The 24073-nt window shown below is 42.6% G+C and overlaps 1 protein-coding gene across 1 annotated transcript in view; it reads left to right on the top strand.

The window, feature by feature from the left end:
• MTNR1B (melatonin receptor 1B) overlaps positions 1-20232 on the top strand; it is a 39353-nt gene extending 19121 nt beyond the window's left edge. The window contains 2 exon segments of the mRNA XM_070944010.1: positions 19363-20171; positions 20173-20232. Coding sequence (XP_070800111.1) covers positions 19363-20171; positions 20173-20232 — 869 coding nt within the window.
• The last annotated feature ends 3841 nt before the right edge of the window (positions 20233-24073 follow it).

The following is a 24073-nucleotide window of genomic DNA, read 5'->3' as shown; positions in this document are numbered from 1 at the left end:
AAAAGCACAGCTGATTGTCGGAGGGAGCTCCAGTGACTAAAGCAGGCGAAGCATGGAAAGGGTAAGAGAAGGCAGCAGCTGTTCCGGGTAGCCATATTGGGCACCACGCGCGGGATTACATTCTGAGTATATACGACGCACCCAAATTTTCAGCCTCTTTTAGAAGGGAAAAAAGTGTGTCTTATAATTCCGAAAAATACGTTAAATAAGGTTAGAACATAAAAGAAGTAGGCCCAGAGTAACAATCTCAGTACAAAAAAAAATGTTAGCACTTTTTTTAAAATAAGTTAATTTCCCCACTCTATCCATTCTTCCCTAATTCCCATGTCTTTAAAATCACCAATGTGTCTTCATTTAAAATAAAAAATAGCAGGGTCTGTGATGAAGGGAAACTGACAGAAAAATAGCGCATAGGGGATTCCAGCTACACATTTCCATTTCGTATTCTCTGTGTTCTATTTGATTAACTTTGGAAAAAGTTTGCGAAATTAATCATACCAGACAAGACAGCCCTTAACTCCTATTCCAGGGCTGCATCCATCAACTCAGAAAGTTATGCTGTTGAACAAAATGATGGATGGTGCACCGAGATTATCCTTATCTTTGTCCCTGAGACTGACACCAGGAACTAGAATTTGAAAATGGTGGACTGTGGGAAAATGGCTCAGCAGCTAATATATCTTTGGAGCAAGAGCTCCGTCCACTCATCATACCTTAAGGCAGTGTTTCCCAACCTTGGCAACTTGAAGATCAGTAGCGGGTTCCACTTAACTTCACTACCGGTTCGGAATCAGAAGCACGCCTGGGATGTTTCTGCATGTGTGCAGAACCTTCTGCGTGTGCGCAGAGCGTCCGTGATGACATCCGGGCGAATGGGGGGAGCCTCCTGCCACCGCCACTACCGGTTCGCCCGAACCTGGGCTGAACTCACCACTGTTGAAGATGTGTGGATTTTAACTCCTGGGATTTCCCCCAGCCAATATTTTCCCAGAGTTTGAGCTAAAACCATGCGCAGTCAGGAATTTGGAGAACTTATTGTAGGAAGTTATAAGAGTGGTGCGGTGGCCTAGAGGTGGAGTTCTCGCCGCACAATTAAGGAGGCTGTGAGTTTGATCCTAGGTAGAGGCAGATATTTCTCTCTCTGGGTACACTGGGAATATATCTGCTGAGGAAAAAAAAAACCTCCGCATTGGCGACAGTAAACAACGCAAGGGCATCTGGCCAGTAAACACTCCACTCCATTCAGTTGCCCAGATTCCACGCCGCAAGGGATTATGGGGTCGTTAAAAGAGGAGGGTAATTGTAGGAAGTTATAAGATGGTCAACCCTCAATAGTCCAGCATTAGTCTGAACAGGGATATTCAAAAAGCCGAAAGGGTCAAGAACACTCTCCAATTCTGTTTCCTAGGATACCTGGTCAGAGAGTAATCATTTTAATTACCTTTGAATTTTGAATCAAGTTTAAATATAAATGAAAAACAAGTCTGAGGAGGTGTTGTGTTTTTTTTTTAACCTGACTCAAGATTTTTCAGGCCATTTTCAGGGTGTTTTCCGGTGTTGCAGCACCCATGAAGACCAGCTGACCGGCGCACATGTGAGTGCCAGAAACAAGAAGAGCAGTTGGCAATGGCGTGGGTGCCCACAGAGAGGGCGCTGTGTGCCACCTCTGGCACACATGACATAGGTTCCCCATCACGGGCATAGTGTATTAGAATCACAATTGAGATCTGTCTGTGAAAGAGAGTTAAAGAAGCAAAGTGTTTAGATTCAGATGAATAGAGAATTAAATCTTTAAATCTTACCTTTCCAGACAAAAATTATTATGAATTGGCAGCATTTCTAGTTCTTTAAGTGTATCTAAGGTATGGGTGTCAAACTCGATTTCATTGAGGGCTACATCAGGGTTGTGTTTGACCTTGGGGGGCTGGAGTGGGCATGACCAGGATGGATGTGGGCAGCTTGACGTCACTCATGTTGGGGGCACCAGCGCTCTGCCAGAGAAAACGGGCTCCCGAGCTCCATTTTTGGCTGCGACGGCCTCCTGCAACCCTCTGCCAGTGAAAACGGAGCTCGGGAGGGCTGCCTGTTCTGTCCCTGTCTCACACACACACACAAACAGTCAACCAGGAGTTAAATAAAACTTGCAGACAATAAATTCCTTCGGTAACAGGATTGGCAGCAACCCAGTAGCTGCTTGCCAAGAACTTTACTCACAGAGAACCAAAACAAATACACAAAGCCACAGAATTGTCAAGTCCAGTGCGTATTAAATCCAAGGCAGGCAGATAACGTAGTTTCAGAGATACAATGCGACTCGCTAGTTGTTTAGTTTTGTCCATCACAGAGCCTGAATGGCCACCACACCCCCTTTTATCCCCTGTGGGGTGTGGTCCAGTGACTCAGCTTAATCTCTGGCATGCCTCCTTTTCTACTGTGTGCGCTTGTCTCTCCGACGCTGGCGTGGATCCAGCCAAGACTTATCTCCGTCACTGTCTGACTGCGACTGCTCGGCGATACCTGGCTCCTGGCCAATCTCTTCTCCTTTGGGAGACACCTGAGGCATTGCCAGAGAGGAGGGTCCTGGAGAGGAGGCCTGGCCAACTCCTCTCCTTCACTTTCAGAGCCTTCTCCCTCCAATAAGACGGGCTCGGGGGTCGGAGTCACAACAGCTGCCCACAGCCCTTGCGAGCTCCATTTTCAGCTGAGACGGCCTTCTGTAATCCTCTGCCAGCGAAAATAGAGCTTGGGAGGGCCACATGTGGCGCTCCCGAATTCCATTTTCACTGGCAAAGGCACTGCGGGCCAGTCATCCGTTAATTCCAGAGTGGCCCCACAAGTCATATCTAAGCACCCCACTGGACAGATCTGGTCCCGGATCTTAACTTTGATACCCCTGATATAAGATATGGAGTAAAACCTGATTTTCAGAAATAATGGTTACTGAGGAGATTTTGGTGTCTCCTTGAACTATATATAATTTTGAAGAAGGAATAATTTTCTTTCGAGATAAGACCTAATTGAAAACTCAAGTGAGGAGCACTGAAAAACAAGTCAAGCAGCCAAATTTCCTGCATGAAATTAAGATTTGCAAGAACGCTTCACAACTCTTTGCTACAGAATTAAATTCTAGTGAATGACTTTTCCAGAATCAGTTCCCGTACCCATCAGTCGACCTTGGCTGATTACACAGCTGGTTTTCATTTCATTTCATTTCCCCGTAATGAGATTTGCTTTGACAAAGCTAGTATGCTGCACGTTTTAGATGCTGCTTTTGGGTGAGAAGTGGATTCACTAGGGTTTTCTTGAAAAACCTCTAGGGAAAGGCATTATCCTGCACCAGTAGGGACCAGTTCCACTGTTGTGCAATTACTATTAAGAACATCCTGTTTCTGTATCAGAGGCAGTGGTGGGTTTCAAATTTTTTTACAACCGGTTCTGTGGGCGTGGCTTGGTGGGCGTGGCATGGCATGGTATGGCATGGCTTGGTGGCCGTGGCAGGGGAAGGATACTGTAAAATCTCCATTCCCACCCCACTCCAGGGGAAGATTACTGCAAAATCCCCATTTCCTCCCAATCAGCTGGGACTTGGGAGGCAGAGAATAGATGGGGGCGGGGCCAGTCAGAGGTGGTATTTACCGGTTCTCCGAACTACTCAAAATTTCCGCTACTGGTTCTCCAGAACTGGTCAGAACCTGGTGAAACCTGCCTCTGATCAGAGATCTATTACCAGTTCTTCATTCTCTGCTGCATTCATTGGCTCTACTTTCACAGAGACGTCTTGACATCTTCACGGACTGCAATGGATAGTTAGAAATATAGGGGGAAAAAAACCAATTGCAACCAGCTTGCCTTCCACTGAGGATATGTATATTGCGTGGGTCCATCCTTCCAAGGTCGGTAAAATGAGGACCCAGATTGTTGGGGGCAATAGGCTGACTCTGTAAACAGCTTAGAGAGGGCTGTAAAGCACTGTGAAACGGTATATAAGGAGGGGTGGGCTTCAAAAATTTTAGCAAGGGGTCCCCTGCCTGGTTTCTGGGTGGGGGTGGCCATGGTGGGGGTGGCCTAATCAGCCTCCTGCAGTGCAGGAGGCTTTCCTCGAGCCTCCGGGAGGGCGAAAACAACCTCCCCAGGCTCCGGAGGCCCTCTGGAGGCCAGAAACGGGCCTGTTTCCAGCCTTCCCAAACTTCTGGTAGGCTCGTTTTTCGCCCTCCCCGAGCCTCTGTGTGCACCCTGCACTTACCTGCATCAGAAACAGGCCACTTGGGGACTTCTGGGAGGGGCGGGGAGGGGGAGGGAGTGGGATTTGTGGGTTCTCCGAACTGCACAGAATCTTAGCTAGAGGTTCTCCCGAACCCCTGCGAACCCCCAGCAGCCCACCCCTCTTTATACGTCTAAGTGCTATTGTTATTGCTATTCACAAAACCTAACATCCTATGGCTTTTGGAGAAGGCATATATGGGTACAAGATTAGACCTAAAAAGGAGACACTGGGATGACCTTGAACATACGAATACTTAATTCAATTCAAACATATTACGAAAACTACAATTGATGCATTAACTCTGCTAGAAGTCTCTAAGACAGAAATCTTGGACTGAAATAGATGAGCAAGGAACAATCTTCTGAATCATTTCTGAAGCTCTTTCAAAGATGCGGGGGTGGGGGGGGCAGGGGTAAGCTCAACCGTCAATTAGTAATACACAATTTTTTATGATGAAATAAGAGATGGTTCTCTAGGAGGATTTCTTCCTCTATACTTATGTTTGGTTGTATTGAAAGTGATGGAACGCATTCCAAGAAGACCATCTGAAATCCATTCACCAAGCGTAGCATGTTCAGATTCAGATTCACAGAGTTGGAAGGGACTTTGTAGGTCATCTAGTCCAACCCTCCATCCAAGCAGGAGACCCTACACCATTTCTGACAAATGGAAGTCCAGTCTCTTCTTGAAAGCCTCCAGTGATGAAGCTCCCACAACTTCTGAAGGGAAGCTGTTCCATTGGTTGATTGCTCTCACTGTCAGAAAATTTCTCCTTATTTCTAGGTTGAATCTCTCCTTGATCAGTTTCCATTCATTATTCCTTGTCTGGCCTTCGGGTGCTTTGGAAAATAGCTTGACCCCTTCTTCTCTGTGGCAGCCCCTCAAATATTGGAACACTGTTATCATGTCTCCCCTGGTTCTTCTCTTCTCTTCACTTGACTAGCCATGCCCAGTTCTTGTAACCGTTTTTAATATGTTTTAGTCTCTAGTCCCCTAATCATCCTGATTGCTCTTCTCTGCATTTTTTCTAGAGTCTCAACATCTTTTTTATAGTGTGGTGACCAAAACTGGATGCAGTATTCTAGGTGTGGTCTTACTAAGGCTTTATAGAGTGCTATTAGTACCTTACTTGATCTTGATTGTATCCCTCTGTTAAGGCAATTTAGGATTGCATTGGCTTTTTTGGCTGTTGCTGCACACTACTGGCTCATGTTTAACTGGTTGTCCACTAAGACTCTAAGATCCCTCTCACAGTTACTGCTATTAAGCCTGGTTTCACCCAGTCTACATGTATACTTTTGGTTTTTCTTGCCTAAGTGTAAGACTTTACTTTTCTCTACATTGAATTTCATTTTGTTTGATAGGGCCCTGTATTCAAGTCTGTCAAGATCCATCTGGATCTTGAGCCTATCATCTAGGGTGTTAGCTATTCCTGCCAGCTTAGTATCATCCACATATCTGGTAAATTCCCCTTCTCTTCCCTCATCTAAGTCGTTTATGAAGATATTGAAGAGTACTGGGCCTAAGACGGAACCTTGTGGTACCCCACTGCTTACTTCCCTCCATGTAGACATATTAAGGAATACTCATTGAGTATGGTTTGTTAGCCAGTTGCGAATCCATCTGGTGGTGATGCTATTTATCCCCCTTTTTTCTAGCTTACCAAGAAGTAGGTTGTGGTCTACTTTGTCGAATGCCTTGCTGAAGTCTGAGTATATTATGTCCACAGTATTTCGCTGGTCTACTAATTTAGTCACTATGTTGAAGAATGAAATAAGATTGGTTTGGCATGATCTGTTTTTAACAAACCCATGCTGACTGCTAGTTATTACTTTAGTCATTTCTAGATGTTGCAGATCTGTTTTTTCATTATCTTTTCCAGTATCTTCCCGGGTATTGATCTTAGCCTGATTGGTCTGTAGTTTCCTGGGTCTGTTTTTTTCCCCTCTTTTTTGAAGATGGAAACCACAAGTCCTCTAGTAGTTCTCTGGTGCTCCAGGATTTTTTGAAAAATGTGGTACAGTGGTTCTGAGATGACATCTGCCAGCTCCTTTAGAACTCTGGGATATTGGCAGGGGTGAAATCCAGCAGGTTCTGACTGGTTCTGGAGAACCGGTAGCGGAAATTTTGAGTAGTTCAGAGAACCAGCAAATACCACCTCTGGCTGGCCCCAGAGTGGGGTGGGAATGGAGATTTTGCAATATCCTTCCCCCTGGAGTGGAGAGGGAATGGGGATTTTGCAGTATCTTTCCCCTGGAGTGGGGTGGGAATGGAGATTTTGCAGTATTCTTCCCCTGCCAGGCCCACCAAGCCACACTATGCCCACCAAGCCACGCCCACAGAACCGGTAGTGAAAAAAATTGGATTTCACCATTTTGGTGAAATATTGGGCAAATGCAGACATTTGCAAGCCTGTAACTGGGCCCGTGTGTTCTGTTAACACAATGAAGGAGATAGACCAGCTACGAAAATGATGAAGTAATTAATTCGGTTAAATTAAAAACACATAATGGAAATCGCACTTTGGAGATTACCTCTGCTAGCATCTATGAGTCTAAAAGGCTGGGCCAAAATGGATTAGCAATTAGCAATTGTGTGCATTTCTTTTAAGCATAGAGGAGGCAAAAAAAAAAAAAAAAAAAAAGGCCCAGAGCTCAAAAGGGTAGTATTAAATCAATTAGTGGTTGCATGAATGATTTTTAATGAGAAATAACAGATGCCAGAAATGTTCAGAGATTTTTAAGAGTCTTTAATCTTTTGGTATGCAATGCAGTCCTGAACTGGATTGGGGTTCCTGCATCTGCTTTTTTGAATAGGAGGGGAAAAAATTGGTTCCACAGAAAGTTTTCTCCTCAGGCAAGTAGATTAGATTAGATTAGCTTTATTGATTAGCCTATAGGCCGTATCAAAATATAAGGTCCAAACACGTAGGCCAATAAAATCCTATATAAACAATTTAAAATAAGAATAGGTAAAAAAAAAATACAATAATTATAGGATAAAATACAATAATTTAATACACAAATAGGTAAAATAGAATAAAATAACATAACATTATGTTTCTGTATCACCCCTACCGTCTACCCCAATCAGGCCTACATGGGCTGACCATTTTAGTTGGAAACTGTGCTGTATTAAATGTCATTTTCAAATTCTGGCCACACATGAGGTATGTTGTTCTAATATGGGCCTCCTGCTGGGCCATACATTTAATGTATGAATCAAGGCACTTATCTCTTGCCCCAGTGGTGGGTTTCAAAATGTTTTACTACCGGTTCTGTGGGCATGGCCTGGTGGGCGTGGCATGGCTTGGTGGGTGTGGCTTGGTGGGCGTGGCAGGGGAAGGATACTGTAAAACCTCCATTCCCACCTCATCCAGGGGAAGGATACTGCAAAATCCCCATTACCTGCCAATCAGTTGGGACTTGGGAGGCAGAGAATAGATGGGGACGGGGCCAGTCAGAATTTTTACTACCGGTTTTCCGAACTACTCAAAATTTCCGCTACCGGTTCTCCAGAACTGGTCAGAACCTGCTGAAACCCACCTGTCTTGCCCCCTTATACGGACAGCAATCAAATAATATATGAGTCAAGTCTTCTACCTCTTCAGCTCCGCAAATACATCTACGGTCATTATATGGGATAGAACGGGATCTCCCATATCTAACTATTGTATCAAGCTGTTTGAATCTTGCTCGGGTAAATGTCTCCCTGAGATGTTTTGGCCTCAGGCAAGTAGGGGATGTAGGGTAAATAGCAAAGTTTACCACTCCGGTGCAACCTATTCGCCACGATGTAAAAAAGATGTGGAGACTATAGAAAGAGTGTAGAGAAGAGCAACAAAGATGATTAGGGATTGGAGGCTAAAACATACGAAGAACAGTTGCAGGAACTGGGTATTTCTAGTCTAGTGGAAAGAAGGAGTGACAATATTTGAAGGGCTGGCGCAAAGAAGAGGAGGTCAACCTATTTTCCAAACACCTGAAGGCAGGAGAAGAAGCAATAGGTGGAAACTGATCAAGGAGAGAAGCAACTTAGAACTAAGGAGAAATTTCCTGACAGTTAGATTAGATTAGATTAGATTTATTAAATTTGTATACTGCCCTTCTCCCGAAGGACTCAGGGCGGTGAACAGCCAAGATTAAAATACATACAATATAAAAATTAAAATAAGTTAAAACAGAATTAGATCAGTTTGGCGTCCACAAATTTTAAAACCCTTTATCCATAAAATAACCCATTAAAATTTTAAGCCAGCTTGGCTTGCTGAAATAAGAAAGTCTTCAACGCTCGGTGGAAAGTACGGAGGTCCAGGATCAGTCGTATTCCTGGGGGTAGCTCGTTCCAGAGGGCGGGTGCCCCCACAGAGAAGGCTCTCCCCCTGGGGGTCATCAGTCGACATTGCTTGACCGAAAGCACCCTGAGGAGACCCTCTCTGTGGGAGCGCATTGGCCGGTGGGAGGTTATGGGTGGCAGAAGGTGGTCTCGTAAATACCTGGGCCCTAAGCCATGGAGCACTTTAAAGATGAGAACCTTTAAAGATGAGTTAAAACAATTCATCAGTGGAACAACTTGCCTGCAGAAATTGTGAATGCTCCAACACTGGAAGTTTTTAAGAAGATGTTGGATAACCATTTGTCTGAAGTGGTACTATAGGGTCTCCTACCTAAGCAGGGGGATGGACTAGAAGACCTCCAAGGTCCCTTCCAACTCTGATATTCTATTGTATTGTATTGTATTGTATTGTATTGTATTGTATTGTATTGTATTGTATTGCATTGCATTGCATTGCATTGCATTGCATTGCATTGCATTGCATTGCATTGCATTGCATTGCATTGCATTGCATTACATTACATTACATTACATTACATTACATTACATTACATTACATCTGTTAATGGTTTTGGGGAATTGCAGTTGATTTTTGCTGGATGAAGACTAGTATATATTTCATCTTTTTCTTGCTGCATAAGGTTCTTCCAGTTTACTTAGTTTGACTCAATCCTCAGAGTCTGTGGGTAGGCAGAAAGTAGGAGGTTTCTCTTCAGTTTCAAGCTGATCCCTTCAGGCCCACCCACATCCCTTGCTTTTCAAAATGGTTAAAATGGTTATCATTACTGTAATTAGCAGTCTAATAAACAAGTGAGCAATGCATTAACATTCTGACAGGTAGAAGCCCACATCCCTCCTGTATTAGGGTTTCACTCCAAAGCCCCTGAATTTGCAAGTTGTTTGCACTGCATTTCCAACTTCTTTTCCCCCCCCCCAAAAAAAATAAAAATAAAGGTTTTGGGGGGGGGGTTGTGCACTCTTATAAATTATGGCATTGCTTTAACTCTGCTAATGTCAGAGTTCCAAGTAACACCCCCAATGAAAGAAAACTCCGAGGCTTGAAGTTCCTCAAAGTTCCATTTTATTAGAGATGTCATTTTGGCACATCTGGGAAAACCCGAATCTGAAAGTTTCCAGGTTTTCCCCACCCAAAGAAAAGTCCAAGTCCCTGCCCAGCATCCACAAGTCCATGGATGGTCCAATGAAAGCACAGTCCCAGCTGGAGATACCTCCCTGTTCCAACCTTCCAGGTGCAGGGCAAGATGTCCTTGACTCTCTGAGAAAGGAATGTTATTGTGACTAAATATCACCCTGGCTCCATACAATCCCCCCTCCCAGTTTCCCCCAGTAGTAAACATGGCAGGTCTGAAGGCCTAATGCAAAAGATGGTTTACAGGCCTGACAGGCCGCCCCCCCTTGGTCAGAAAACCAGAGGTGGGTAGTATACTGAATGATAATATGTCTCCATTATGCATAGATGAGCTGTGAACCACTTAGTGTTGGTAGGCTGCAGTTTCTATCATCCCTTACCATTTGCTGTTCTGACTACAATGGATCAGAGCTGGAATTCAGGAGATGACAATGATTAGTAGCACTAACCACTGAGCCACGGTGGTGCAATGGTTAGAGTGCAGTACTGAAGGCTACTTCTGCTGACTGCCGGCTGACTGCAATTTGGCAGTTCGAATCTCACCGGCTCAAGGTTGACTCAGCCTTCCATCCATCTGAGATCAGTAAAATGAGAACCCAGATTGTTGGGGGGAAAATGCTGACTCTGTAAACTGTTTAGAGAGGGCTGTAAAAGCACTGTGAAGCGGTATATAAGTCTAAGTGCTACTGCTATTGCTAACTGCATTGTAAACCACATTAGTATGATAAATTGTAGTGGTTCATTTTCTTTCAGCTTAATAGAAAGTCCTCAATTTATGACATTCGTTTATGACCATGTGGAGTCATAACACTGCTGAAAAAGTGACTTACAACCAATCCTTGTATTTACGACCAACATCACAACATCCCCACAGTCATATGATCAAAATGCGGGTGTTTGGCAATTGGCATATATTTATGAAAATTGTTGTGACTTTCCTAGACACTTTCCAACAAGCAAAGTCAGTGGGGGAACCAGGTTCGCTTCACAACTGTGTGATTCACTTAATGACCACAATGATTGACTTAATGTCTGCAGCAACAGAGTTTGCAAAATTGGGTGCAATTCACTTAACAAGTACCTTCCAGTCCCAATCATGTTTGTAAATTGAGGAGTACTGTTCTGCCCCAGCTACGGATCCCAAAGAACACAGCACACACAAACTCTGAAGAAAACTTAGTTTACTCAAATAACGCAGTTTTGGCAAATGCCGGCTGTTAATAAGCGTTCTTAACAGCCTGCCAGAATTCCACAGATAAGATAGTCAGAGTTTTACTGGAGTTGGGAGAAAGCCCAGAAGCAAGGTTGCAGAGAAATCCCAACGCGATGATTAGCAAACTAAAGTTGTTTCCTGCAGCTTGTTGCAAGCTGCGTTCTTTCTTAAATAGGCTAAGGGAGTGGCCAATTAGCCCCAAGCCTTACTCTCAAAGAAACCTCCTCCTGAGGAACCACTCCTGCCTTTTGGCAGTTCTGCGTGCCCGTGCATTGAGAAGAGGCTCCTCCTCTTCGTCTTCTTCACTTAAAGGAGCCTCTGGAGGTTCTGAAGGTCCTGACTGAATCCCTGCCTCTGGCACCACATCTTCTTCAGCCTCCTCGCTGTCCAACTCAAGCGCCGGCTGCACAGGCTGCTGGCGCAGTATCACACTGGCCTCCTTGTCGTCAGGATCAGCAACAATCCGCGCAGGCCGCTGGCAGACCACAACAAGTACTTGTATCAAAGACATGGAAAAGGTAGGTTTCTAAAAATTGAACTGGAAAGGAAATATGATCTATAGGGATGTAACAGTCAACCTATCTCTGTCATAGTCCTCATTCTTTGGAATATCCTACCCCTGAAATTTTGGGAATACCCCCCCCCATAACTTTGCAGGGCTTTTGGAGACCACTAAAATATGCTAACTTCAAATTGTGGCCTGTGTGTTGATTATTTCTTATCGCTATTTTGTATTCAAAACATTTTGTATATCTTATAAGCCTCTGTGAAGCTCCAGAAACGGAGCAGCATATAAGAAATGAAATAGTATAAATATAAAACATTATAAGCCAAAGGATTATCGGATCCTGTGCATGTCATGAGAAAGAGATCGTGCTGTCTGTGATGAAGACACAAAGGAATGTAGGATTTAGAATGTAGGAATCTAGATTGGTGAGTCTATAATTCCACCACTCTGCTAGACTTCTTCACTTAAGCAATCCATCCAAGCTTTGTTGTTGTTAGTTATGAAGTTGTGTCCAACCCATCACAACCCCGTGGACAAGGTTCTTCCAGGCCTTCCTGTCCTCTACCATCCTTGGAGTCCATTTAAGTTCATGCTTACTGCTTCAGTGACTCCATCCAGCCACCTCGTTCTCTGTCGTCCCCTTCTTCTTTTGCCCTCAATCGTTCCCAGCATTAGGCTCTTCTCCAGTGAGTCCTTCTTTCTCATTAGGTGGCCAAAGTATTTGAGTTTCATCTTCAGGATCTGGCCTTCTAAAGAACAGTCAGGGTTGATCTCTTCTAGGACTGACCGGTTTGATCACTTGCAGTCCAAGGGACTCACAGGAGTCTTCTCCAGCACCATAGTTCAAAGGCCTCAATTCTTTGGTGCTCAACCTTAACCTTTCTTATGGTCCAACTTTCACAGCCATACATTGCAACTGGGAACACCATAGCCTTGACTGTACATACTTCCAAGCTTTAGGTGAAGGCTATCTCACCATACTATTAACCCCTCTGTTTGTTTGCGGTCTACAAAACCTTCATGCATTGTGATAAAGTTGTTGAATCTAGGAACAGATGGTGAAGATCAGCAATGGCTTTTGCAGACATTAGATCCTGCAAGCACATAGTGTCTGAATCCATGCTTCTTGTATTTGTTAGTAGGAGAAAGGTCTAGAGGTTCAAAACCTCTCAAAGGTTCATTTTGGTTGCTATGGACCCATCTGGCAATTCAGAAGCTAAATCAGAGGCTAGGAAAACTTCATTGGGATGGAACACAAGTCAGTATCATAAGCCAGAACGGGAAGAAGCAAAGCAGAAGAAATTAAATATGCAATCGAGAAGCCATAGCTTTCAGAAATCATCCATCCAATGATGCATAATCTATCTCTTCTAGGAACCAGATCAATGCTTCCCAATTTTGGCAAGTTACAGACGGGTGAATTTCAAATCTCCAGAATATTCAGCAGAGGCTTATATTGGCTGGGAAATTCTGTGAGCTGAAATCCATCCATCTGGAATTCGTCAAGGTTGGAAAATACTGAACTAGACTACCAATGAGAACCTTGCACTCCTAAAATTATATGCATCGTTTAATTTCATGCAACCCTTAATGTATTTTTTTTCCAGCAAGCAAAAAGTTCAGAGAACTTACACTTAGAATAACAGAGTTGGAAGGGACCTTGGAGGTCTTCTAGTCCAGCTCCCTGCTCAAGTAGGAGACCCTGTACCATTTCGGATAAATGGCTGTCCAGTCTCTTTTTAAAAGCCTCCAGTGATGGAGTACCCTCAACTTCTGAAGGCAAGCCATTCTACTAGTTTATTGTTCTAGCTGTCAGGAAATTTCTCCTTAGTTCTAGGTTGCTTCTCTCCTTGATTAGTTTCCAACCAATGCTTCATGTCTTTCCTTCTGGGGCTTGGAAAAGTAGATTGACCCCCTCTTCTTTGTGGCAGCCCCTCAGATATTGGAACACTGCTATCGTGTCACCCCAGTCCCCCTTTTCACTAGACTAACCATACCCAATTCCTGCAACCGTTCTTCATATGTTTTAGTCTCCAGTCCCCTAACCATCCTGGTTGCTCTCTTCTGCACTCTTTCTAGAATCTCAACATTTTTTTTACATTGTGATGACCAAAACTGGATGCAGTCTTACCAAGGCCTTATAAAGCAATACTAACACTTTGTGGTGATCTTGATTATACTCAGTTTTCTGCTAAAGGGAGAGTAAGAAAGATGTCAGAATCAGAAAAAGTTATAGAAAGAGCATTCAAAAAGCATATGGGATTCTAAGAGTCAACTGTAGACATCCTAATAAGTTTGGCAGGTATCACATTACATAGAGACTGTTACCATGTTTATGAAAATATAATCAGAGTACTAAGAACATGGTTCCACCAAGAAATCTAGCAAGAACACTTCCACACAACCAGCATTTCTGTTCCCCATAAAACAATCTGAATGGGACTCATAAGCATCTTCACTTTGGCCAACTTTGTTACTCAGAAAATGTACAGGGAACACCAATCAGTATTCTCCTTCCAACTGACCAATCACAGAGTCCAAAGCCAGTTACATAATCAGCATCCTTCCCTTTGAGTTGCCAACCGTCTTTGGTCTTATCCCTAAAAGGATTGGCTACCCCCTTTTTTCTATGTGCAATTTTGTGAATGGATGTGGTGTTTTGCAAAAATATAAAATCTGAACATATGAAAGGAAGGTAATTTGGTTACCTGCACAGACTGGGAGGTTGTTTGACCTGTAGGTCTAAGTTGCCTCTTATGAATCTAGGATTTTGTGATCCTAAGCTGTCTGAAAGTCAGCTGTAAAATACATGTAAATAAAAGTACCAAAATCCCCCAAAGATGTGCCATCTACTTTCTCAGCATTTGCTTGTTGTATTTGAGCTGTGAAGGTTAAATTATTGCAATTTTGTAATCAGATGCTTTTTTAAAAAAAAAAAATTGTGGGGATAGATAAATTTGAAACAGGTAGATGTACATTCTAAATAATGCAGGCAGGAAAAGATAATTTCCAGGAACAGGATGCTGAATTCGGTAAGGGTGGAAGAGAATAATTAATAGCTCGCTTTAGCCAAAGAGGCAAGAATGGCAACCACAGCTATGAAAAATAAATATTTGCAGTGTTTAGAAAAAAAGATCACAGCAAAACATAAATTGATTTCACTATTGAAAAGAGATAACATTATCAATCAGAACAATTGGCACAAAAATATTCATATATATAAAGAGAGAGAGAGAGAGAGAGAAATGCTCTTTTTTTTTTTAAAGAAAATGACGCTATAGGACACTGCACATCAGAACAACTAGACACAGGGACAGTTTTTTCCTGAATGCCATCACTCTGATAAACAACTAAATCCCACAATCCTGTCAAACTATTTACTAAGACTGTATTACTATTATTCTTCTCATCCATCCTATTTCCTTTTCTACTTATGACTATAACTTTGTTGCTTGTATCTTTACAATTTATATTGTTTTATTTAGTTTCCTCGTATGATTTGATTGCTTATTTAGTATCCTATGACTATCACTGTTGTATCTTATGATTCTTGATGAATGTATTCTCTTAATGTACAGTGAAAGCATATGCACCAAAGACAAATTCCTTGTGTGTCCAATCACATTTGGCCAATAAAGAATTCTGTTCTGTTCTATTCTATTCTATTCTATTCTATTCTATTCTATTCTATTCTATTCTATTCTATTCTATTCTATTCTATTCTATTCTATTCTATTCTATTCTATTCTATTCTTTTTTTTAAGCATCCCCAAATATAGTACAGTAATGTACTGAATTAACATTACACTAGATGCCTATCCTGGAGCTGTCTATGGTGCTGAAAATTACATTCTCAGTCTGGAGATCCAGTTTGGTGTAGTGGTTAAGCTAGAAACTGGGAGACTGTGAATCCTAGTCCTGCCTTAGGCAGGAAGCCAGCTGAATGACCTTGGGCCATTCATTCTCTGTTTGTCTTAGTAATAAGACAATGACAAACCACTTTTGCTCAACATTGCCAAGACAACTGCAGGGACTACTCCCAGCACTTGCCAGGAATCAAGACTGATTCATAGGAGCAAAAATGAAAAAGAAAGAAGTGAGATATCTTATCTCCATTGTCCATTATCATTTCCCAGCCTAATGCTCTCCAGATGTGTTGAAGTACATTTCCCATCATTCCGGGCCAACTTTATTGTTTTACCGGAAACTATGGGAAATATAATTAACACACCTGGAAAGCACCACATTTGGCATATCTCATGACTGGAAGGACCAATCTAGGGAAGACCGTATCATTCTTTGAAACAAAAGGATGCAAATACAGATACATGTACAGATTCTCTCTACTTTACAGAGCAAAATCTGAGTTAATGGAGTTTTTGCTATGTTTTGTTCCAAAGTCAGATTTTTTAAACAACAAAACTCAATTGCTTCTCCTGATAGATAGATAGATAGATAGATAGATAGATAGATAGATAGATAGATAGGATTCTTTATTGGCCAAGTGTGATTGGACACACAAGGAATTTGTCTTTGGTGCATATGCTCTCAGTGTATATAAAAAGAAAAGATACATTTATCAAGAATCATAAGGCACAACTAAGAATACGAACCCCAAAGTCAGAATCAAAGAACTTCTTTGAAAAAAAAGAATAGAATATTCTTTACTGGCCAAGTGTGATTGGACACACAAGGAATTTGTCTCCTGTGCATAAGCTCTCAGTGTACATACAGACAACAAAGTGATATAATCATAAGAGATCTGTAAGTACATTTCAACCTAATGATTCTCTGAATTCACAGAAATTGTAAAAGACCCTAGCTTCGATTGTTTCCTTCCCATTAAAGACACTCTGCCAATGAAAAGCTTGAATTCATTTAGATATTGATTTCTCAGTCCATTGATTGTCCCGAATAAAATCCTACCTAGGTCCCATTTACAGTTCTTCAGTGTATAAAACCCTGAATGTTATGTCTATGGAGATTCTCAGTCATCCAGGTCATCGTTGTCTCAAAGGTGCTTTTTCAAGAGGCAACTGGACTTTCTGTTTTTTCTTTGAAGACATTTCACTTCTCATCCAAGAAGCTTCTTCAGCTCTGGACAAGCTTCTTGGATGAGAAGCGAAACGTCTTCAAAGAAAAAACAGAAAGTCCAGTTGCCTCTTGAAAAAGCACCTTTGGGACCTGAATGTTATGATTAATTAGAATAACAGAGTTGGAAGGGACCTTGGAGGTCTTCTAGTCCAACCCCCTGCTTAGGCAGAAAACCCTACACCACTTCAGACAAATGGTTATCCAACATCTTCTTAAAAACTTCCAGTGTTGGAGCATTCACAACTTCAGGAGGCAAGTTGTTCCACTGATTAATTGTTCTAACTGTCAGGAAATTTCTCCTTAGTTCTAAGTTGCTTCTCTCCTTGATTAGTTTCCACCCATTGCTTCTTGTCCTGCCTTCAGGTGCTTTGGAGAATACTTGACTCCCTCTTCTTTGTGGCAGCCCTTCAAATATTGGAAGACTGCTATCATGTCTCCCCTAGTCCTTCTTTTCATTAAACTAGACATACCCAGTTCCTGCAACTGTTCTTCATATGTTTTAGCCTCCAGTCCCCTAATCATCTTTGTTGCTCTTCTCTGCACTCTTTCTAGAGTCTCCACATCTTTTTTACATCGTGGCGACCAAAAGTGGATGCAGTATTCCAAGTGTGGCCTTACCAAGGCATTACTAAGTGGTATTAACACTTCACGGGATCTTGATTCTATCTCTCTGTTTATGCAGCCTAGAACTGTGCTGGCTTTTTTGGCAGCTGCTGCACAATGCTGGCTCATATTTAAATGGTTGTCCACTAGGACTCCAAGATCCCTCTCACTACTATTGAGTGAGGTACCACCTATACTGTACCTGTACATTTTGTTTTTCTTGCCTAAATGTAAAGCCTTACTTTTTTGACCATTGAATTTCATTGTGTTAGATAGCGCCCAACGTTCAAGTGTGTCAAGATTAAGAACAAGAGGAAACTGGGGGCCGTTTGTTTTGGATAAGGACTATTTAGCAATTTTTATTTATCATCAGACAAATGTAGCACTGTTAGGCCTTTTTTGTCCATTCCCTCAGTATTCTTTTCCGAAAGGAATGTCAACCTTTTGAGATTAAATAATGGCTTGGTTTTTTCCCATCTAAAATCCGATCATAAAATCAAGGCGTTTTGTTTTTGTTTTTTAAAAAAAAAAATATTTGTTTAATCTCTACCTATAAGAACAAAAAAGATTGTGGAAGTTAGCCAAATAGTTAACAAAGAGTGACGAAACGACCCCTGATGTACTATATGTTCTTTTCCAATGAGCACAAGATGGCAACTGAGGGTCATTTTAACCTGAATTAATAATACAGATGTCAGCGTTCCAGAAAAACCCCAACTCCAAGTAAAGACTCTGAAGCAAGCATTTTTCAAAGTTCTATTTACTAGGATAGGTAAATTGGCACATCTGGGGAAAACCCGAATCTGAGAGGTCCGGGTTTTCCCTCAGTAAAGCAAAACCCCCAAAACCATCCCCTCACTCCTCAGTCAGTCACATGCTCCAATCAACCGTCGTCCCATCTCAAGACAGCACTCCGACCACTCCTTCTCCAGATGCAGGATTGCCCTGGACCGACAGGAAGAATGCTATTATGTCTACAGACAACCTCTCTACCAAATCCCCCCTCCTACTTTCCCCACACATGAGAAGGTGGCAGCATGGAAGCTTCCGGCCTAATATGGCTTCCAGAGCTGACAACAGAATGGAAAGACTTGCTAGGGAGATGGTAACTGAGTAACGTTATGTGTGGAGACCATAATGATATATTTCTCTATGAAGAGAAGGGGAAGAATGAAGGAGCATTCTCTGGTCTGCAGGAAATTTGAAGGATTTATGGATAGGGAAGTGCCATCCTTACAAAGTTCTGGCTCGAGCCTTCAGAACAGTTAGACCCACAACCACAACCACAATCCAGCACAACTAAGGGCACCACACAGGATAAGGCCAAATGAATGTGTTGTGTTGTGGTCAACAATCTCAGAGTTACTCAGTACGAACAGAGTTTCTTCGGATATGTTGAGCAAGATGGTATGTGGGTGTGTGAGAGAGTGCTGCCTCAAGGCGCCATGCATTTTTTATTGCGCTTTTATTGCGCTTTTATTTGATTGTTGGGGGTGGCATTTTTATTGCTTTGTGAGCTGCCCAGGTTGTGGTTACAACAGGGATAGCGGTATAATTCTTTTAAAAACTAATAAGATAAAAATAATCTTGCAGCCTCGTAAATAAGCCAACAGACATTCTAACCCCTCTCCAAGAGGCTAGTAATCCAGATCCTGTGTTAGATATGATAAGAGAAATCTTTTCTTTGAGGCCAGGATCTAAATCTTTTACAATTTAACTTTAAAAACTGGGCAGGCTCCAAGAGGCTAGGCTGGGAGCCTAATGAGATTAGGGGCTGGGCCTAATGAGATTACTTGAGTCTCTACTCTGACCTGGTACAAAATGGAACATAACATATTGCAAGGAAGTTTGATCTAATGGTTAAGACACCAGACTAGATGCCAGGAGCTTGTGAGTTCTATCCTTTTGTTGGAAGGAAACAGCGTTCCTTGTGCCTTTGGCGTTTAGTCATGCCAGCCACAACGACCATGGAGACGTCTTCGGACAGCACTGGCTCTTCGGCTTTGAAACGGAGATGAGCATTGCCCCTTAGAGTCAGGAACGACTAGTGCGAGGGGAACTTTTACCTTTTACCTTTATGCATATTGTCTTGAAATTTGTCCTTTACATCTGAAAGAGTTTCTCGTTTTGGATATCCAAAATCTTGACTTTGTTCCTTTCTCTCTCTCTCTCTCTCTTTTTTTTTTCTTTTTCAGGCAATGCGTTTGTGGTTAGCTTGGCCCTGGCGGACTTAGTGGTAGCCGTGTACCCTTATCCTCTAGTCCTCGTTGCCCTTTTTCACAACGGCTGGTCATTGGGCGAAACACACTGCAAAGCAAGCGGCTTTGTGATGGGATTGAGCGTGATCGGTTCCATCTTCAACATCACCGCCATTGCAATCAACAGATACTGCTACATTTGCCACAGTTTTGTATACAATAAAGTGTACAGTTGGCGGAACACAATATTCTATGTCTGCCTTGTCTGGGTTCTCACTGTGGTTGCAATCGTTCCGAACTTTTTCATTGGCTCCCTCAAGTACGATCAAAGGATCTATTCGTGCACCTTCGCCCAGACAACCAGCTCCTGTTACACCATTGCCGTTGTCGTCATCCACTTCATCCTTCCGATCACCATTGTGAGCTTCTGCTATTTGAGGATCTGGATTCTGGTGATACGAGTCAGGAGGAAAGTCAAATCGGAACTGAAGCTGAAGATAAAACCAAGCGACTTCCGAAACTTTCTCACCATGTTTGTTGTCTTTGTGATCTTTGCCTTTTGCTGGGCGCCGTTGAACTTAATAGGTCTGGCTGTGGCCATTAATCCTTCCGAAGTAGCACCCAAAATCCCCGAGTGGTTGTTTGTGGTGAGCTACTTCATGGCCTACTTCAACAGTTGCCTTAATGCAATAATTTACGGGCTTCTGAACCAAAATTTTCGGAAGGAATATAAACGAATTCTAATGTCCCTGTGGCTTCCCACGCTGTTTCATCATAACCCTTCCAAAGAGGGAGACAGAAACATAGAAGAGCAAACTTTCTCCTGTTTTAAATGATAATGACCAAATTCATACCAGGACGTTGTAAATAGATGGAGGTGAATGATAAATGTGTCCCCTCCCATCGCATGGAATCAAACTGAGTTCTTTGTATGTTTGTATGCCTAAATCTTATTCTGCCACTCCATCGTGACCACATGGGACCGAGCTCTCAACAAAGAAGATTCTGTTTACATTTTTATTCACAAGGAACCATTTTAAAAACGGCTTTGGAATTTTGAAAGTAAACTCAACGTTTTGTTCGCTTGCTTGGTTTAAGTTCAAAAACTTACGTGGGAGGTTGATGTATGGACAGCAACAACTGTGATCTTTGTTGAGTTTGTCCAAAATAGGACTCTTAAAAACTGGAATGTGTCTCTTAAGGAAAGAGGAATGAATGTAATTTAATGACATTCTTTTTTTTCTTCTTCTTCTTTAATGGTGGTTATGGTGATTATTTAAACTCCCTTCAGCTGAATGCTGGTTCAGTCTTACATAGTACTAAAAGAGTAAAATGGGAATAACAATGTCTGTTCCTCAGAGTTGACTTAATTATTGTTTATTATTTATTTATTTATTAAATCTATGTTCCGCCCATCTCATTGTCAAATGACTCTGGGTGGCTTACCCAGACCCATTAAGTTTTAAATAAACAGAAATAGAATAAAATCAGAATACCATGGGGGTGGAGTTGGGAATCTTCTTCCTGGTCCACTAATCACCTTCAACATGGAATGCCTCCATCAGCGTCCCAGGCCGGTCAAAAGGGGCTGGTTTTGAGGCTCTTATGGAAGGCCGAAAAGGTAGGAGGTGGCTCTCAACGTGGGGTACGATGTCCCAGAAGGTGGGAGCCAATTAAATGAATTAAATTGTCAGCTCATGAGAGGTTCGTTGTTGTTTTGCATATTGTCAGAATTATAATCCAAGTGGTGGGACTACAGCCATGAAGATTCAGTTGGAAGATTCAGGTAGATCTTTCACATCTCCTCTTCCCAATACCTTGTTTGTTGTTCTCTCGCTAAGTCATGTCCAACTTTTCACAACCCCATGAACCATAGCATGCTAGGTCTCCTGTCTTCCATCATCTCCCAGAGTTTGCTCAAATTCATATTCATTGCATTGATGACACTATCTAATCAGGGGTGGGATTCAAAAATTTTAGCAACCGGTTGCTGGGTGGGTATGGCCATGGTGGGCGTGGCCCACTCGGCCTCCTGCACCATGGCGGGGAGGGTGTTTTCACCCTCCCCAGGCTCCAGAGGCTTTCCTCGAGCCTCCGGGAGGGCGAAAACGGTCTCCCCGGCTCTGGAGGCCCTCCGGAGGCCAGAAACAGGCCTGTTTCTGGACTTGCAGAACTTCCAGGAGGCTCATGTGGGCACTGCACTTACCTGGCATCCAAAATGGGCCACGTGGATACTCCGGGGAGGGGCGGGGAGGGGTGGGCGGGGTCAGCCAGTCCTTGTAACTACTGGTTCGACGAACCAGATTAAAATTAACATCCGGTTTGAACAAACTGGCTGAATCCCACCCCTGTATCTAATCATCTCATCCTCTGCCGTCCCCTTCTCCTTTGGCTTTCCATCTTTCCCAACATCAGGGTCTTTTTCAGTGAATCCCCTCTTCTCATTTGGAGGCCAGAGTATTTGAGCTTCAGCTTCAGTATCTGTCCTTCCAAAGGACAGTCAGGGTTGGGTTTTTTTTAGGAAAATCTGATTACTCTATACATATTCACCTATAAGTGAGTTGAGCATTGGGCTTCCCTAGTGTCCTACAAAAATTCACCCCTCTCACAAATCAGTCAAGGGATTTCCTCTCTGTCCCAACCAGTCTCATTCCAGAATTACTATAATCTTGCTGTGATGGGAACCCCAAAGAAATGAGAAGGACTAGTCTTGAGAATATTTTAGTGTTTACAAATCTTGCTGGGTTTGTAGAGATGGATCCATAGGAAAACTATCCCCATTCCTAATGGATGTGCTTTAAATGTTCCCATGATGATCTTAAGTCATCTTAAGTCAGTAATCATGGCAGACAAAGAGAAGACTTAAAAATAAAATACAGATTGTATTTTAAATACAGGTAGTCCTCGATTTACAAAATAGTGACCGTTCAAAGTTACAACAGCGCTGAACAAAGTGACATGGCTATTTTTCACACTTATGACCGTTGCAGCATCCCCATAGTCATGTGATTGATATTCGTATGTTTGGCGACTGACTCACATTTATGACGGTTGCAGAGTCCCGGGGTCATGTGATCCCCTTTTTGCCACCTTCTGACAAGCAAAGTCAATGGGCAAACCAGATTCACTTAACAACCGTGTTACTCATTTAACAACTGCAGCGAATCTGTTAACAAATGTGGCAAGAAAAGTCATAAAATGGGGCAAAACTCACTAAACAGATTTCTCACTTAGCAACGTAAATTTTGGACTCAATTGTGGTCGTACGTCAAGGATTTACCTGTAGGTATTATATTTTTATATATGTGATTAAGGGATTACAGGGCTATAAAAAGGAGTTTTCATATATTTTATATATGAGAATGTGTTTTTTTCCACATCGGGAGGCTCAATGCCTTCCAGCTGTTGGAATCAAATGCAATGTTTGTGCTTATTAAAAGGATATAAAAGAACTGAAAGGTTAAAATTTCATAAATGAAATGTGTCCTTGTTTTTACAACAAAATCAAAATATGTTTTTGCTCCGGTTAAGTAATGAATATCCACTGTATTAAGTATATTCCTTTTTCTCCATCTCAGCTATAACACTGAGATCTAGAGATCTGTTATATCTTTGTGTATTGCGTGCATATTTACCTCACTTTCTTCTTTAATGGATGAGAAGGAGTTCATATCTCCTTGCTCCAACATGAATTAGAGTGAAAATAGTATTTTTCCCATATCGTTCAAGGGGAAATTTTCTCACACCGATTGGAGGTATACTGATCCTGTACAGAACTTGGATAAGAAGAGAAAAACCACCTATTACACAGATGTCAAACTCACCGCATCACATTCAGAGATGGTATTCATCCGGTTCGGACAGGTTCAGGCGAACTGGTAGCAGAAATTTTGAGTAGTTCGGAGAACCCACAAATACGACCTCCGGCTGGCCCCATCCTCCCGCCCCCACCATTCCCTGTCCTATATTCCCTTGTTTTTTAGTTCAGCTGATTCGTGTGGCAGAGCAATTTGCCGCGCCTCAGCTGAGCTAAACAACAGCTCAGCTCACCAGTGCTGACACCGAGGGTGGTCTTTGAGTGCTGCGCACGCGCGCAAAGCACACTCTCATAGAACCAGTAGGAAAAGATTTGGAATCCCACCACTGGTCCCATTGCTGTCACATGATGTTTTGCAATGTTTTCCCCCTTTGTGCAGAGCTGGGTTTCAGCAGGTTCTGACCAGTTCTGGAGAACCTGTAGCAGAAATTTTGAGTAGTTCGGAGAACCGGTAGTAAAAATTCTGACTGGCCACGCCCCCATCTATTCTCTGCTTCCCAAGTCCCAGCCGATCGGGAGGAAATGGGGATTTTGCGGTAACCTTCCCCTGCTACGCCCACCAAGCCACACCCACAGAACTGGTAGTAAAAAATTTTGAAACCCACCACTGCCTTCGTGGAGCTGGGGTGGGCGTGGCCTGCATGTGACACATCTGGTCCACAGGCCCCCAGTTTGACACCCCTGACCTCAGTGTTCCCCAACCTTAGCAATTTCTAGGTGTGTGTGTAGAACTTCAAATCCCAGAATTCCACAGCCAACCTGGCCATCAATGAGAATTCTGAGAGTCGAAGCCCATATTCCTGGAAGTCCCCGTGGTTGAGAAACACTGCATTACTTTAAAAGTTCAAATAGGACCATTTCCTTTCTTCATTCAGTGTATCTTGGCTCAAA

This window comes from Pituophis catenifer, unplaced genomic scaffold, assembly GCF_029215685.1.
Source record: "Pituophis catenifer annectens isolate HBS135680 unplaced genomic scaffold, rPitCat1.0.hap2 SCAF_4, whole genome shotgun sequence".
Taxonomy (NCBI): Eukaryota; Metazoa; Chordata; class Lepidosauria; order Squamata; family Colubridae; genus Pituophis; species Pituophis catenifer.
The sequence above is the reverse complement of the archived record's forward strand: the minus strand, read 5'-3'. Positions and strand labels throughout refer to the sequence as shown.